The sequence below is a fragment of the Oncorhynchus mykiss genome, chromosome 16, assembly GCF_057628025.1.
Source record: "Oncorhynchus mykiss isolate SJ-2025 chromosome 16, ASM5762802v1, whole genome shotgun sequence".
Classification (NCBI taxonomy): Eukaryota; Metazoa; Chordata; class Actinopteri; order Salmoniformes; family Salmonidae; genus Oncorhynchus; species Oncorhynchus mykiss.
The window spans coordinates 55,043,450-55,058,554 of record NC_143037.1 but is presented as its reverse complement, the minus strand read 5'-3'; the positions used below and the strand labels follow the sequence as shown (position 1 = coordinate 55,058,554).

The following is a 15,105-nucleotide window of genomic DNA, read 5'->3' as shown; positions in this document are numbered from 1 at the left end:
AAGGAAGGAAACCTCTCTGGGAACCTCTCTCAGGCTGGTTTGTTGTGACATTTCGTTCCTGATCAGATTGGGTGCATACACCTACAGTGTTACATACACTTTATGTCTCTCCTTGCGATCCATAGCTTAAGTCATCATTATGGATACTGTGGATTTACTAGGCCTATGATCACATTGTGTTCATAGTCCAAGAAATCATTAAGGATCTTCTTATCAGACTAGTTTTGCACTTTCAGCATGCTCATATCAAAGCACATTTCTTTCTTAACCTTTGGAAATGGGGAAGTTTTGGGAGATTGGCGGCGATTACTTTTAATGTGATTCTGTGATCTTGTGCCAAGTTGATGTTGACCTCTCACATGGAGGTTCAGAGCGTGGGCTAGAAAATGGAGGGACTGAGTAAATTGCCTCTCGACACCATCATGTTGAATTTTGTGCCCATTATAATTCAATGAAATCTATAAGAGATGACAGGAAACTGAGTAGTGGCCATTATTTATCTAAATTGTGCATTTCAAAATGTTTTACTGATTTTTGAATTGATTTAGCAAGTTTAGCCTTTTGCTTTAGAATTCATTCAATAGGCCTGTATGTTGTGGTTGCAATGTCGTATGTCAAATCCTATTACTTTTCTGATCCAGACATACATTTCATAAGTAAATAAGGGTTATGGTTAGAAACTCGTAGGAAGCATTTAATATGGCATAATAGCATTGGCTAGTCATGAGGATGAGCAAAGATGGCTCTTCTCTGGGCATATGTAGACCAAAGAGATTCCTACTTTCTGGTATGGCTGACAGTGCAACAGCAGAGTAACTTGAACAAAACACAGAGCAATACACTTTTTGGTGTCTGTGTTCTCATACAAAGACATTTGTGCCATTTATTCTAACAGTATCCAGACATACAATTACTCCTAGGTGGCATGTAGCTCCATTTCCCCCTATGTTGGTACTTTGCTGAAAAGGTATTCCGGGGCATGTTTTTGGTGCATATTTCCTCTGTATGGCATTCCTGTACAACGTGGTTGGGCTGTGGAGATTTGTGTATTGTGCTGCCGGTGTGAGCTCAGCACTTTCCGTCCCCCCACCGGACAGGACGGGCTCCAACGGAAACCGGACGCCACCTAATCCTCAACCACTCTCCAACCTGTTGGCTCAGGGCTTTCCATTGTTGCGCTGCAGTCAGTCTGCTTTCACTCCTTTGGTTTTTGCGGCCCACTGATAAGTCATTTTGTTTATTGGTTCATTAATTTGGCCTCTTAACAGGAAGCAGACACGTTGGAATCCAGCTTGCGTGGCCACCTGGATGTCTGGCCTTGACTTTTAGGAAAGGCAAAGGAAATGTGTCCTAGATGACTGTGGTGGCTGTTGTTGGGCAGTGTAGTCGAACGACAGGACATGAATAGAAAGGAAAGAAGAATATTATTTAATCAGACCATGACATCTATTTTGTGTTGGACCTATTTGTTGGTTTGTGTGATGGTTGTTTTAATGCATGCATTTCTGCTTTCTTTTGTACCCCTCTCTCATTCCCATTTGCACTCCTCTCACTTCCCCTGTTCTCTGTGAGCAGCACAAGGGAAGAGGAGTGTGAAGAAAAGGGTATTAGGGAATTTATTGTGTTTGTTGACAACCAGATGAAAGCCTAAGTGGAATTGTAAAACGGATGTAATTCACTTACAGCTGCTCCATCGGTCAGCTTATCCTTTTGACTAATGTCCCTACACACCTCCATTCCTCCATCTGTGGCTTCATGTTACCACTACCCCTCCCCCATCAGATACACACCTTGTTCTACTCAACCACCCCCTAATACACCTATGACAAGTTGTCCTGCACATGTAAACATGGCATTAGTGACATCACATGGGAAAATGGGGAGCAGAAAATGCATTTTAGCAGATGCTCTTTTCCAGAGCAACTTAAATAAGTGCATTCAACCAAGGTATATGAAACTACCACATATTACAAACATTGCAAGTAAAACCTGCTTCAAACAGCCGATACCTGCAAAATCTGATGGATGCTGACTTTTCCCTGGATATCTACAATTAGTCATGACATTATCATCTCAACATTGCTGCTTTTCTGGAGCTTTATTTTTATACCCTTTTTTAGTCTACTCCCCCTCCCTGCGAAACAAGCTGTGGTTTCCCCTTTCTTGCTCCTTCCCTCACTTCTCTCCTGTGTTTGTTTTAGTAGGCCATCAACTCCCTGTAGTCGAGGACAATTTTACTACTACCCTGGGGCAGACATGACCCTCCTATGCTTTAAAACCAAAAGAGCCCAGGACTTGACTTAGGCTTTTTGTTTTGCACCTCTCCTCTAGCGCACCCCCACTTTATTCAAGGGCTTGAGGGCTTTCTGTTGTCCGGTAGCTGTGTACCCATTCATCCATCCATCCATCCATTAGTCCGTGCATTTATCCCCGTCTCCATCTCATACAGCTTAACTCCGACTGACAAACCAGCCCACTCAACACCCAGAATCCACCAGGACCCGCCAGTCACTCACTATAAACAAACACCCAGGCTCTTTAGGCACAGGGCCTCTCAAATGACAAACAGGGCCTACATCCCAGGGGATCCCAAAGGGAAAAAAAAGGAGGCATTCTCACTTAGGTTTCTCGGCTGTCTGACTCTTAGAGGTTGACAGACTTTTATTTACTTGAGAAATGCACTGGGTTTTCCTCAAGTCTTACTCCCTCTTCTGTTCTTTACCAACAACATTTCAGCTCTCTCCCCTAATTTTTCCCTGGACTCAATCTGTGGCCCTCTTCCCTCGCATACTATGATTGGCTGCTGGAGGAAGGAAGCTCAGCGTTAGCCTCGCGCTTCCTGTGTCCAACAGCAAAGACGAACCACTCTCTCACTTTCAGAGGAACATTCCTTGACCCTTCTTCAGTTCCTATTCCTCCTCAAAAACGAATCAGCTGGTGGTCACCGATACCTCTTGATCACATTCTTTGGATTCATTTCCTATGATTGTGAGTCGGTTTACACGTGCTGACCTTTCTAGAGAAAGGCAGTAAAGGAAATGGGCCTGAACTACAGTGGGACAAAAATATTTAGTCAGCCACCAATTGTGCAAGTTCTCCCACTTAAAAAGATGAGAGGCCTGTAATTTTCATCATAGGTACACTTCAACTATGACAGACAAAATGAGAGAAAAAAATTCCAGAAAATAACATTTTAGGATTTTTAATGAATTTATTTGCAAATTATGGTGGAAAATAAGTATTTGGTCACCTACAAACAAGCAAGATTTCTGGCTCTCACAGACCTGCAGTTTCTTCTTTAAGAGGCTCCTCTGTCCTCCACTCGTTACCTGTATTAATGGCACCTTTGTCTGTCATAGTTGAAGTGTACCTATGATAAATTACAGGCCTCATCTTTTTAAGTGGGAGAACTTGCACAATTGGTGGCTGACAAAATACTTTTTTGCCCCACTGTATATGGTCTCCAGGCTAGAGGTCTTCACGGGTCCAAAAAGTTGCCTTTCCCACCCGACCTGATATGCATAAATATATATATTTTTAAACTGAGACAAGGACCCGAGTACAGTCAGACCCGTTCTGCAAAAAACAGTGGGAAACATTCCCAAATAGACCCGTGCTAGTTCAGATCTGAAAGACCCGTTCAGTTCTGAGAGTAGAAAGAAACCTGGGTGCTGCCAGTGACATTGGCCAAATGATCCACAATTGCTTGTTCTTAAACTGCCTATATATAACAAATTATTCAAAACATAGCTTATTGTTTTTCTAACTTATTAAACTGTCTACCTCACGGTTCAGCTGTCAGAGATTTGAGCGCTAAATGCATCAGGCCATTGCAATCATATAGGCCTAGGTGTCCACTGTATGATATTTAGAATAATAAGGAGAAGAGCTTAGGCCTAGCCCTAGAGAAAGAGATGCCAGCGCCATGTTCCCGACCGACATGGATTTTAAAAATATTTGTCAGATAGGCTACTACTCCTATACAGATATTGACTTCCGGAAGGAGGCTAATTTGTTAATTTTCTATCCGAATATGATTTATAAAGACAAGCCTTATATTGTTTGATTAAAGGAGTAACTTTGGTAGGCCTAAAACATTCTTCCTCACCTCAAGTTCAACTGTCGGAGTCCAATGGAGTGCCGGTGCTCACTGCCTTCATAGGCCTGCAGTAGCTATAACAGACAAAAGTTGCTTGACTTTATTAGGGTAATTTCAAAAGAAAGTAATTGTTTATAGGGGAAATACGATTGCAGCATTAAATTAAGTTTTGCATCTTGCCCTCTGATTTTTCCTTTTCATGGTTTGAGTGAAGGTAGCATAGTAGGTCTACCGGTATTTATATTATTGCCGCAAACACCATTACAGCTGCAACTTAATTTGGCTAACGAAAATGTCTCAACAGAATGAAACCTTTGATTTGAACAGGCTAGCCTATATTGCAACTATTACCAACAAATTTCCTACCCAACAAATAACATCAATAGGCTAATGCTATTTATTTTACAACAGACCAACTTTTAACCTTAAACTAAATATGAAGCAGAAAATTAGACAGAGCTTCATTTAGTTAACAAATGTCTTAACAAAATGAAACAAAGCACTTTTTTTTTTACATAGGCTATTTAAAGAAGGGGTTTAAATTATTTAAATAGGCCAATAATTTAATAATAATAATAATAATGACCAAACAATTGATAATAAATACGGAAATCTATAAATGAAAGGTAACGTTCTCATCTTTGTCCACTAAAACTTGTCTCCAAAGACATTTCTGTTATCGGCTTCTTTTCACAATAGTTTTTCCTAACTTTTTGGGGTTTTATTTCAAAGAAAAAAAAGTCTCCCATCTTTAACAGCCTGGGCCAAGGCTCCTTTCACTCGCTCTCCTCAGCAGCAGGCACGTGATGCGAGCAGCCAGAACCAGTTTCAGCTGGACATAAGCTATACATTTTATTGTGTTGCAGTTGGCTGAGACAGAGAACAAGCTTGCGCAGTTCTCATCACACAAACACTAACGGTCCAATCGGGTCCCGTCGGTAAATCAAATGAAGCATTTCTAGAACAGCAGCACACAATTTTTCAGCATCAGCACACAGTCCTAGTAATGTAGCACATCCGTCGGTGTGAATCTACTCCTCTCCCATTCACCCGGCTTGGGGAGAAAGGGGTGCATATCCAGAGACCAGTGGAAATTATATCAGACCTGAGCCAGACCCGAGACAAATGTCAGAATTTAGTACCCGGACCCACTCGGGTCCCGGGTCGGATCTCGGAATTTTGGGTCTGTTGAAACCGTGAAGACCTCTATTCTAGGCCCATGGGCCTCCCGTTGGGTGGTGTATTCTGGACTGCTTGTTGATTACAGAGTCTGCCTCTTAGTGTAAGGCCATCTCACCACAGCCCTGACCATACACATTGCAGCCACTTTTTTTTGTTTTTCCTGCCGCTGCTGTGCAAAAAGAGCATATTCTCCTCTATTCAGTTGCCATGTGGCATTTCTACTATTTGCAACAAGTGTTTTTTTTTTTCTTCCCCACTCTGGAGTTTAATGGTCTGGCATTCTCCTGCCTGCTGGTTGCTAGTGAAAGGAGATTCTAATGGGTTTGCTGGAATCCTTTGGTGAGGCTGGAAGGGAGTAGCAGGGAGGACAGAGGAATTTGGGGATTATGAGAGGGGAGGCAGAGGCCTATGAATTGGGGTTTGAGACAGCAGCTGTTTTGTTTGCCCACTCAATGCAATTCTCCTCTCGCTCCCCCTTTTTCTTAAGTCTCCAGCAGGATTCGATACCCCTCTGTCTTTCTATCAATCTACTCTGCTTCTGTTTCTCTCCCTCCATTTCTTTTTGGCCTTGAAGGTGGTGTTAATGAGTAGTCGTGAATGTTCTAGAAACAGAATGCAGAGAAAGAGAGAAGGGTAACATGAAATAATGAGCAACGTGCAGGCTGCATGCAGGACGTCAGTCACAATCCAAATTCTTTTCACGCTAGGAATTTTCTGTCAAACTAAGATTGCACCATTGCCGCCCATGTTTGCTGTAATGTATATCCTTTGTTCACCTCCTATTGCTGACAAATGGCTCGACCGCAACTTGGAGGCCCCTACGAGACAAAGGATGAATGGAGCAAAGGAAGGGGAATGTCTGTCACTTGAGTTAATACCCTCGAAATAAATGAAACGCAGGCAGTTTCTTTCAGGCAAGTGTGAGGTTACTTGCAGTTTCCAAGTAAACTTCAGCCAAACCTGACCACAACTAAGGCGGCAACTGAACAAAGCTGATATTTTTCTGAGAATAGACATCTGTTTCTTTCTTGACTTGTCCCTGTGTTCGTCTTTTGGATGCAGACACTGAAACCATCTGTCATTTATTCTTGACATATGACACCTTTCTCAGGTCATTCCTCAATTGCCTGTAATCTCTCTTTTTCATTTTAGCATTCTCTCGTTCACACACACACTCCAACTGTCCTTTTTTTCTAACATCTTGTTACATGGTACCTACTTTGCATACAGTTGCTCACATCAAACATATCATCCATCTACATGATATCATTCATCTGTCCATCTGTCTTAAATTAGGGCCTCAGACTTCATGTCTGATAAAGCAATGAAGTCAACCTAGGTAAAGAGAGCTGGCTAAGGAAGAGCTGCTATTTGAGATTATTGGGATACAGCTCCGTACCGCAGGATCTGGAAATAGATGAATGAAAGTAAGGTGTGTGAGGTGAAGAGAACAGTAATCCTTCCACTGAAGTCAGATTTCCTCTCCAAGTGTGTGTGATAATGTAAGGGGATATAGCAAGGACATGACCAGCAGCCATTGGAATGTTTTTGGAGTGTTTAAGGGTGGCCTTCTCATTTTCACTTTCCTCCATGAGACCCTCAGAGATTTCACGACGTCTTACTCTGATTCCCCAACTGTTGGTGCACAGCTGGAGCCTACCTGCAGCTCTCCCACTATATTCTCCCACGTGTGAAATCAGCAGACATCTAATCTAAGCGATACGGTTTCATATCTGCACAGGGGTCTTTTTAAAAGACGGCTGAATTATGCACAATGGTTCCGCTCAGTTTTTCATTTTCTATCTCTCTTTCTGCCTTTTCCCACTTGATTCTGTCTTGCTCTCTGTTTTCTCTCCTTGTGAAGTATTGATGGCTGACATACTGTCCTGGAATGTGGGACGACTAGTTGTATTAGTTTAGAGCGATGGAGAGAGAAGGGGGATGGTTTAAAGGAAGTGTAGGAGTTCAAAGTACACTGAACAAAAAAAAATGTAAAGTGTTGGTTTCATGAGTTGAAACCAAAGATCCCAGAAATGTTCCATATGCACAAAAAGGTTCTCAAATTTTCTGCACAAATTCGCTTTCCAAGATAATCCATCCACCTGACAGGTGTGGCATACCAAGAAGCTGATTAAACAGCATGATCATTACACAATAAAATGTGCAGTTTTGTCACAACACAATGCCACAGATGTCTCAAGTTTTGATAGTGTGCAATTGGCATGCTGACTGCAGGAATGTCCACCAAAGATGTTCCCAGAGAATTTAATGTTAATTTCTCTACCATAAGCCGCCAAGGTCATTTTAGAGAATTTGGCAGTATGTCCAACTGGCCTCACAACCGCAGACCACGTGTAACCACGCCAGCCCAGGACCTCCACATCCGGCTTCTTCATGGTCTGAGACAAGCCACCCGGACAACTGATGAAACTGTGGATTTGCACAAACTGTCAGAAACCGTCTCAGGGAAGCTCATCTGCGTGCTCGTCGTCCTCACCATGGTCTTGACCTGACTGCAGTTTGGTGTCGTAACCAACTTCAGTGGGCAAATGCTCACCTTCGATGGCCACTGGCACGCTGGAGAAGTGTGTTCTTCGTGGATGAGTCACGGTTTCAGCTGTACTGGGCATATGGCAGACAGCGTGTATGGCGTTGTGGGTGAGCGGTTTGCTAATGTCAACGTTGTGAACAGAGTGTCCCATGGTGGCCATTTGGTTATGATATTGGTAGACATAAGCTATGGACAACTAGCCCAATTGCATTTTATCGATGGCAATTTGAATGCAGAGATCCCGAGGTCCATTTGTCATGCCCTTTATCCGCCGCCATCACCTCATGTTTCAGCATGATAATGCCCGGCCCCATGGCGCAAGGATCTGTACACAATTCCTGGAAGGTGAAAATATCCCAGTTCTTCCATGGCCTGCATACTCACCATACTCATGTCACCCGTTGAGCATGTTTGGGATGCTCTGGATCGACATGTAGGACAGCGTGTTCCAGTCCCACTCTTCAATGGTTGTGCGAAAACATTCCACAGGCCACAATCAACAGATCAACTCTATGTGAATGTCTCGCTGCATGAGGCATGGTGGTCACACCAGATGCCAACTGGTTTTCTTATCCATGTTCCCTACTTAAAAAAAACATCTGATGAACAGATACATATCTGTATTCCCAGTCATGTGAAATCCATAAATTAGAGCCTAATCTGCACCAAATTTCCTACTCGGATGTAGGAAAACACTATATTAGTCATCTACGTAACAATGTTGTGTTTGCGTCCCAAATAGCACTCTCTTCCCTTAGTGTGCTACTTTTGACCAGGGCCCATAGGGCAGTGCATTATATAGGGAATAGGGTGCCATTTGGGTCATACACTGCATGTTTTCCTGGCCATATTTTCATTTGCAGTTTCTCAACTAGTTCCCCTCAGGTCCTCATGAAAGTCTCCCCTATCTGCGTGTTGTTTTCAGATTGTCAGCCAGGCTTCTTCAAAGCGTTTGTCTCCAACGACGCATGTGAGCTTTGTCCTGTTAACACCAAGCTGCTGAGCTCCGGGGCACTGTTCTGTCCATGTGCAGAAGACTTCTATCGTGCTCCCGATGACCCAACTACAGGGCCCTGCTCAGGTGAGGACATTTTGGAAAATTACTTTTTAATGCAGTCAGCATTGGTGGATCCTACACTGAAAACAAATGAGAGATTTGCTTTTAATTGTGCTCAAAGTGCTCTCTTGACCAAAAAATAATGACACTAAAAAGATTAGAATGACCGTCAGCAAGAGAAAGTCCCAGAATGCTACAGTTTAACATAATGTTAATGATAACATCAATCATACATGAACTCACATGCTTCTATTTTCCTGCTCCTGTTTCCTCAGGCCTGCCCTCAGCACCGCGAGAACTGGTCGCCACGACCACCCAGCTGGCGGCAGGCAAGCTGCAGCTGTCATGGAGTCCGCCGGAGGACACGGGCGGCCGCAGTGACATCAGCTACAGCGTGGAGTGCCGGCGCTGCGAGGGCACCGCGTGCCAGCCATGCGGGGAGAAGGTGCGCCTTGAGCCGGCCAGCTCAGGCCTGATGGACACCAGGGTGGCAGTGAGCGAACTGGAGCCCCACCTCAACTACACGTTCACCGTTGAGGCCCACAGCGGAGTATCGCTGTTCGCCAGCCAGGGGACGCCACGCTCCAACAGGCCCCCATCCACCAGCACATTGACAACTGCCCTGCACTACACAGGTGGGTCACTGTACTTGGGGGTAATAGTGGTGGTGGTAGTAGTAGAACTCTTATATTATGCTTGATCTGAAATGTAGTTGTATGGCCTTATACAAGCACGATCACTAAATACTCCATCAAACATAATGCATTGAAAGCATTTCAAAAGCTCTTGGTTGAACATGTGAAGGACATTGCAGTCTCCAAAATTGTTAACATCTCCCTTCCTCCCTCCTCAGACCCCCCCAAGGTGACGTCCATGCGTCTGGATGAGCGGAGCCTCACCAGCCTTTCCCTGTCCTGGGCTGTAGCCCCCCGCAGGCCCGTGCCCCAGCCCACCCGCTACAAACTCACTTACCGCAAGAAGGTACAGTAAACCATCCAGGCCAAACTAGCTGCTGAAAATGTTTACAATGTTCTATTTGGATATGTCTTTTGAAACATAATATGACTTAAAGGGAATTTTGTGGTAGTGGATGAAGAAAGGGTGGGAAAAAATTAAGAAAATGAGAGGGGCTTCGGGGATGACAAACACCACAGGGGGAGCAATACCGCACAACAAAAGTGTACCTTATTATTATAATTCCTTACCGAAAGGCATGCTGGTTCACTGTGTTCTCATCTTTCAATTCCCTTCTCCACCAGGATGACAATCTGGATGTGACCACGTACACTGTTCTGATTCTAGAGAAGAGCTCTGTGCAGATCAGTGACTTGTCCCCAGGCACAGCCTACCTATTCAGGGTACAGGCCCTGAGCCCCGAGGGCAACCCTGGAGGATCCAGCATAGAGGATGAATTTGAGACCCTGACTGAAGGTAAGGAAGATGGCCATATATCAGGTTAATAAGGAGAAGGGAGAATGAAGGGATGCTACAGTATTTGAGATGATTGGGACACAGCTGCATACCCCAGGGCTTTGAAATGGAAGAACCAGTGTGTGAGATGGTGGACCAAACCTGATGTAATTTAGAATTAAATTAAGATAAATCCACACAACTAAATAAATGGGCAAGGGAAAACAGAAATACTGACATGCATTCGTTTTCTATACATATCTATATATATTTATTTTTTGTATACAGTTGAAATCAGAAGTTTACATACACTTAGGTTGGAGTCATTAAAACTTGTTTTTCAACCACTCCACAAATTTCTTGTTAACAAACTATAGTTTTGCCAAGTCGGTTAGGACATCTACTTTGTGCATGACAAGTAATTTTTCCAACAATTGTTTACAGATTATGTCACTTATAATTCACTGTATCACAATTCCAGTGGGTCAGAAGTTTACATACATTAAGCTGACTGTGCCTTTAAACAGCTTGGAAAATTCCAGAAAATGTCATGGCTTTAGAAGCTTCTGATAGGCTAATGGACTTCATTTGAGTCAATTGGAGGTGTACCTGTGGATGTATTTCAAGGCCTACCTTCAAACACAGTGCCTCTTTGCTTGACATCATGGGGAAATCAGCCAAGACCTCAGAGGGAAAAAAATATATACCTCCATAAGTCTGATTCCTTCTTGGGAGCAATTTCCAAACTCCTGAAGGTACCACATCTGTACAAACAATAGTACGCAAGTATAAACACCATGGGACCACGAAGCTGTCATTCCACTCAGGAAGGAGACACATTCTGTCTCCTAGAGATGAATGTACTTTGGTGCGAAGTGCAAATAAATCCCAGAACAACAGCAAAGGACCTTGTGAAGATGCTGGAGGAAACGGGTACAAATGTATCTATATCCACAGAAAACGAGTCCTATATCGACATAACCTGAAAGGCCGCTCAGCAAGGAAGAAGTCACTGCTCCAAAACCGCCATTAAAAAAGCCAGACTACGGTTTGCAACTGCACATGGGGACAAAGATCATACTTTTGGGAGAAATGTCCTCTGGTCTGATGAAACAAAAATAGAACTGTTTGGCCATAATGACCATTGTTATGTTGGGAGGAAAAGCTTGCAAACCGAAGAACAACCGTGAAGCACGGGGTAGGCAGCATCATGTTGTGGGGGTGCTTTGCTGCAGGAGGGACTGGTGCACTTCACAAAATAAATGGCATCATGAGGTAGGAAAATTATGTGGATATGTTGAAGCAAAATCAAGACATCAATCGGGAAGTTCAAGCTTGTTTGCAAATGGGTCTTCCAAATGGACAATGACCCCAAGCATACTTCCAAAGTTGTGGCAAAATGGCTTAAGGACGACAAAGTCAAGGTATTGGAGTGGCCATCACAGAGCCCTAACCTCAATCCTATAGAAAATTGGTGGTCAGAACTGAAAAAGCGTGTGCAAGCAAGGCCTACAAACCTGACTCAGTTACACCAGCTCTGTCAGGAAGAATGGGCCAAAATGCACCCAACTTATTGTGGGAAGCTTGTGGAAGGCTACCTGAAACGTTTGACCCAATTTAAAAGCAATGCTACCAAATACTAATTGAGTGTATGTAAACTTCTGACCCACTGGGAATGTGATGAAAGAAATAGAAGTTGAATAATCATTCGGTCTATTATGACATTTCACATTCTTAAAATAAATTAGTGATCCTGACCTAAAACAGGGATTTTTTACTAGGATTAAATGTCAGGAATTGTGAGTTTAAATGTACTTGGCTAAAGTGTATGTAAACTTCTAACTTCGACTGTGTGTCTATCTATCTATAACGAGTAAAATAGTCATGTTTATATGTGGCTGCTATGAAAGTGAAATGTGGTGTATTCATTCTGCCGAAAAATGTTTCTTAAACGGAAGCAAACAAAACAGGCATCAGCATACCTTAATTGTCCAATAGCAACTTTTGTTTGGAACTGTTTGACTGATGGAAATATTATACATGTGCTTTCCTGAAAACTAATTTCTGTGTTCTATTCATGTCCTGTTCTATAAACCAATTTCTGCCTTCATGCAAGTGGCTGACTGAATGAATCCTCACTATCAGTAGCTGCAATTTGTCAGTACGACCAGACCTTGTTTTTAGAGCGAAAGTTTCAAGGTCTCAGCTTCGAGAGAAGCCTCATGAGGTATTGGTCGGTCACATGAATGAAACAGTAACAATTAATTAATTATGCTAAATCATGCAAATATACCTTGTCTGTGTATAGCCATATATAAGATAACTGCTGGGACTGCCCAAGCAGAGCTCCTGCTTGACACGTGTACTATGGTACATTGAGTTGGTTGGAACCTTTCCAGCACGCTGACAAGTAAAGAATGATTCAATTAAGATTGACTGAGTGTCCCTGTGTAAGAATTTCTACACAGACTACTGATTATACCCTAGATCAGCTAGATGCAGGCAATATTGTGCAAGGCGGTATTGAATGTTAATGTCTCACCTCCATTACTAAAATTTTCCCCTCGACCTGTGCACCTACGCTGTAAACTTTCATTAGGTTATAGCAACCTCCGTGATGGGTTTTGGGAATATTTGAGTATCATGTAGTAACCTAAACCTATTGATGTTACATTGAGATGGGTGAATGGAATATGAATGACAGTCATCCAATATGCTGAAATAGAAATAAAGCCTTGATAGTTGCATCCTTACTCCGGAAACTGTCTGCTGATAACCTGCCACCCTGTTGTCAGCTTTCCTGATGTGCTGCACTAGAGTTCCATAGCCCAGCAGACTCACCTAGAGGAAAGGGGGATGGACACATGTTAGTTTTGATATGTCTGGGCGACTCTTAAAGGAGGGAGAGAGCATGAGTACAGTAAATCCAATCCAACCAGTGGCTGTGTAATATGTCAACACACAGGCAGACTGCCGCAGTGGAGGTGGTTTACATGGTGCATCAAGTATACTATTCGGGGTGTAGCTAGCTTCTCTGTGCTCTGGAGAGATCGCAGGTAGTTGGTCAGAAGGCTCTGGAGGTCCTTTGACCATTCTGTCTCTAGCACCTGGAGAGAGATGGATAGAGGTAGTCAGTGCTAGAAAGAGAGAAAGCCCCAACCTCCCACTGGCCCAGGGCCTCCTGCCTAGTATCGTGCAATGTAAAGGAAAACAATATCATGACTTACTGACAGTACTGCTGGTAGCAAGCCTCAACATGGATGCAGAGGAACTCTGGAGCTCTGTCAGTGTGACCATCGGGTTCTTGGTCACCTCCCCCGATTGCTCAGTTTGGCTGGGCGGCCAGCTCTAGGAGGAGTCTTGGTGGTTCCAAACTTCTTCCATTTAAGAATGATGGAGGCCACTTTGTTCTTGGGAGATTTTCAATGCTGCAGATTTTTTTTGGGGTACCCTTCTCCAGATCTGTGCCTCAAAACAATCCTGTCTAGGAGCTCTACTGACAATTTCCTTTGACCTCATGGCTTGGTTTTTGCTCTGACATGTACGGTCAACTGTGGGACCTTATATAGACAGGTGTGTGTGCCGTTTCAAATCATGTCCTATCAATTGAATTTACCACAGGTGGTAAATTCAATCAACCAAGCACTGTATGCACTTAACAATAGATTTGATTTAAAAGTATGCATGCCATTTTGTGATAACGCTATGACAAATTATATGGCATACATGTGAATTTATAGCTAGCTAAGATATTATTTTATGTTATGGCACCATATCTCACTAACAATTGCTAAGGAGAACCGCAAATTACACTTGTGGCTAATCAGTATTGTGGCTAGCTTCACATAGGTGACTTCCATCATGACAACATGCTTCTCCTTTTTTAACTGTAGTTAGCTAGCTTATTAAGAATACACTCGCTTAAGTGATCTAGTTTTAACGTGAGCTAGCCAACATGCATTGCGTATGTCATGCCACGATCCTGCTTGCTTTACATCTGACAGATATTTAGTTACTATAGCTAGCTAGCTAAGAATGGTTTATGATAATTGCAGTTTAGTTAAAACTGAGAGTCTGGCTGTAAAACGCAGTTAACTAGCTAGCTAGCCAACTCGACTTTATCAGTTGTAGCCAAGCTAGCTAGCTTGATACTCAGTAATGTTAGCTTACCATGCTGTTCTAGCCAACTGGACATTCCTCTCGCCCATCGCGGTCGACTCCTCCTTGCCTACTCCCGTCTCTTGGTCTTCTTCTAGGTTCAAAACTATATGGCTGTAGTCCGGTGGCTTATTGTCAAAACCAACCCACTACTAACACAGGCACCTGGTACAGGAAGGCAGCCAATGCCTCAGTGTTTCAAAACGGTTCACCAGTTTCTATGACGAGCAAGGACAATGTTCCATTAGTTATTTTTGTGTGTTTCTATGATGCGCGTGCGGCGCAGCATATAATTAAGTAATAAGGCCCAAGGACGTGTGGTATATGGCCAATATACCACGGCTAAGGGCTGTTCGCACGACGCAACATGGAGTGCCTGGACACAGCCCTTCGCCGTGGTATATTGGTCATATATCACAAACCCCTGAGGTGCCTTATTGCTATTACAAACTGGTTACCAACGTAATTAGAGCAGTAAAAATAAATGTATCACCCGTGGAATACTGTCTGATATACCATTGGCTTTCAGACAATCAGAACTCAGGTCTCAAACCACCCAGTTTATAATAGATTTTATCCAAAATTTCCATTCAAAAAGTGAAAACATATTGATGAATAGCTAGCTATATGCGCTCATTATTATTGTTG

At 43.2% G+C, this 15,105-nt stretch overlaps 1 protein-coding gene and 1 long non-coding RNA gene across 2 annotated transcripts in view; one reads left to right on the top strand and one right to left on the bottom strand.

The window, feature by feature from the left end:
- Window positions 1-15,105, top strand: part of epha2b (eph receptor A2 b) — a 32,024-nt gene that overhangs the window by 6,083 nt on the left and 10,836 nt on the right. The window contains exons 4-7 of the mRNA XM_021566383.3: window positions 8,758-8,913; window positions 9,165-9,524; window positions 9,743-9,870; window positions 10,149-10,320. Of these exons, the coding sequence (XP_021422058.2) occupies window positions 8,758-8,913; window positions 9,165-9,524; window positions 9,743-9,870; window positions 10,149-10,320 (816 nt within the window). The remainder of the gene's footprint in view (window positions 1-8,757; window positions 8,914-9,164; window positions 9,525-9,742; window positions 9,871-10,148; window positions 10,321-15,105) is intronic.
- LOC110492243 (uncharacterized) lies at window positions 12,287-14,529 on the bottom strand. The gene is made up of 2 exons (XR_016487372.1): window positions 13,527-14,529; window positions 12,287-13,406 (listed from the first exon to the last, which is right to left on the bottom strand). It is a non-coding gene; the product is annotated as an uncharacterized LOC110492243 (long non-coding RNA).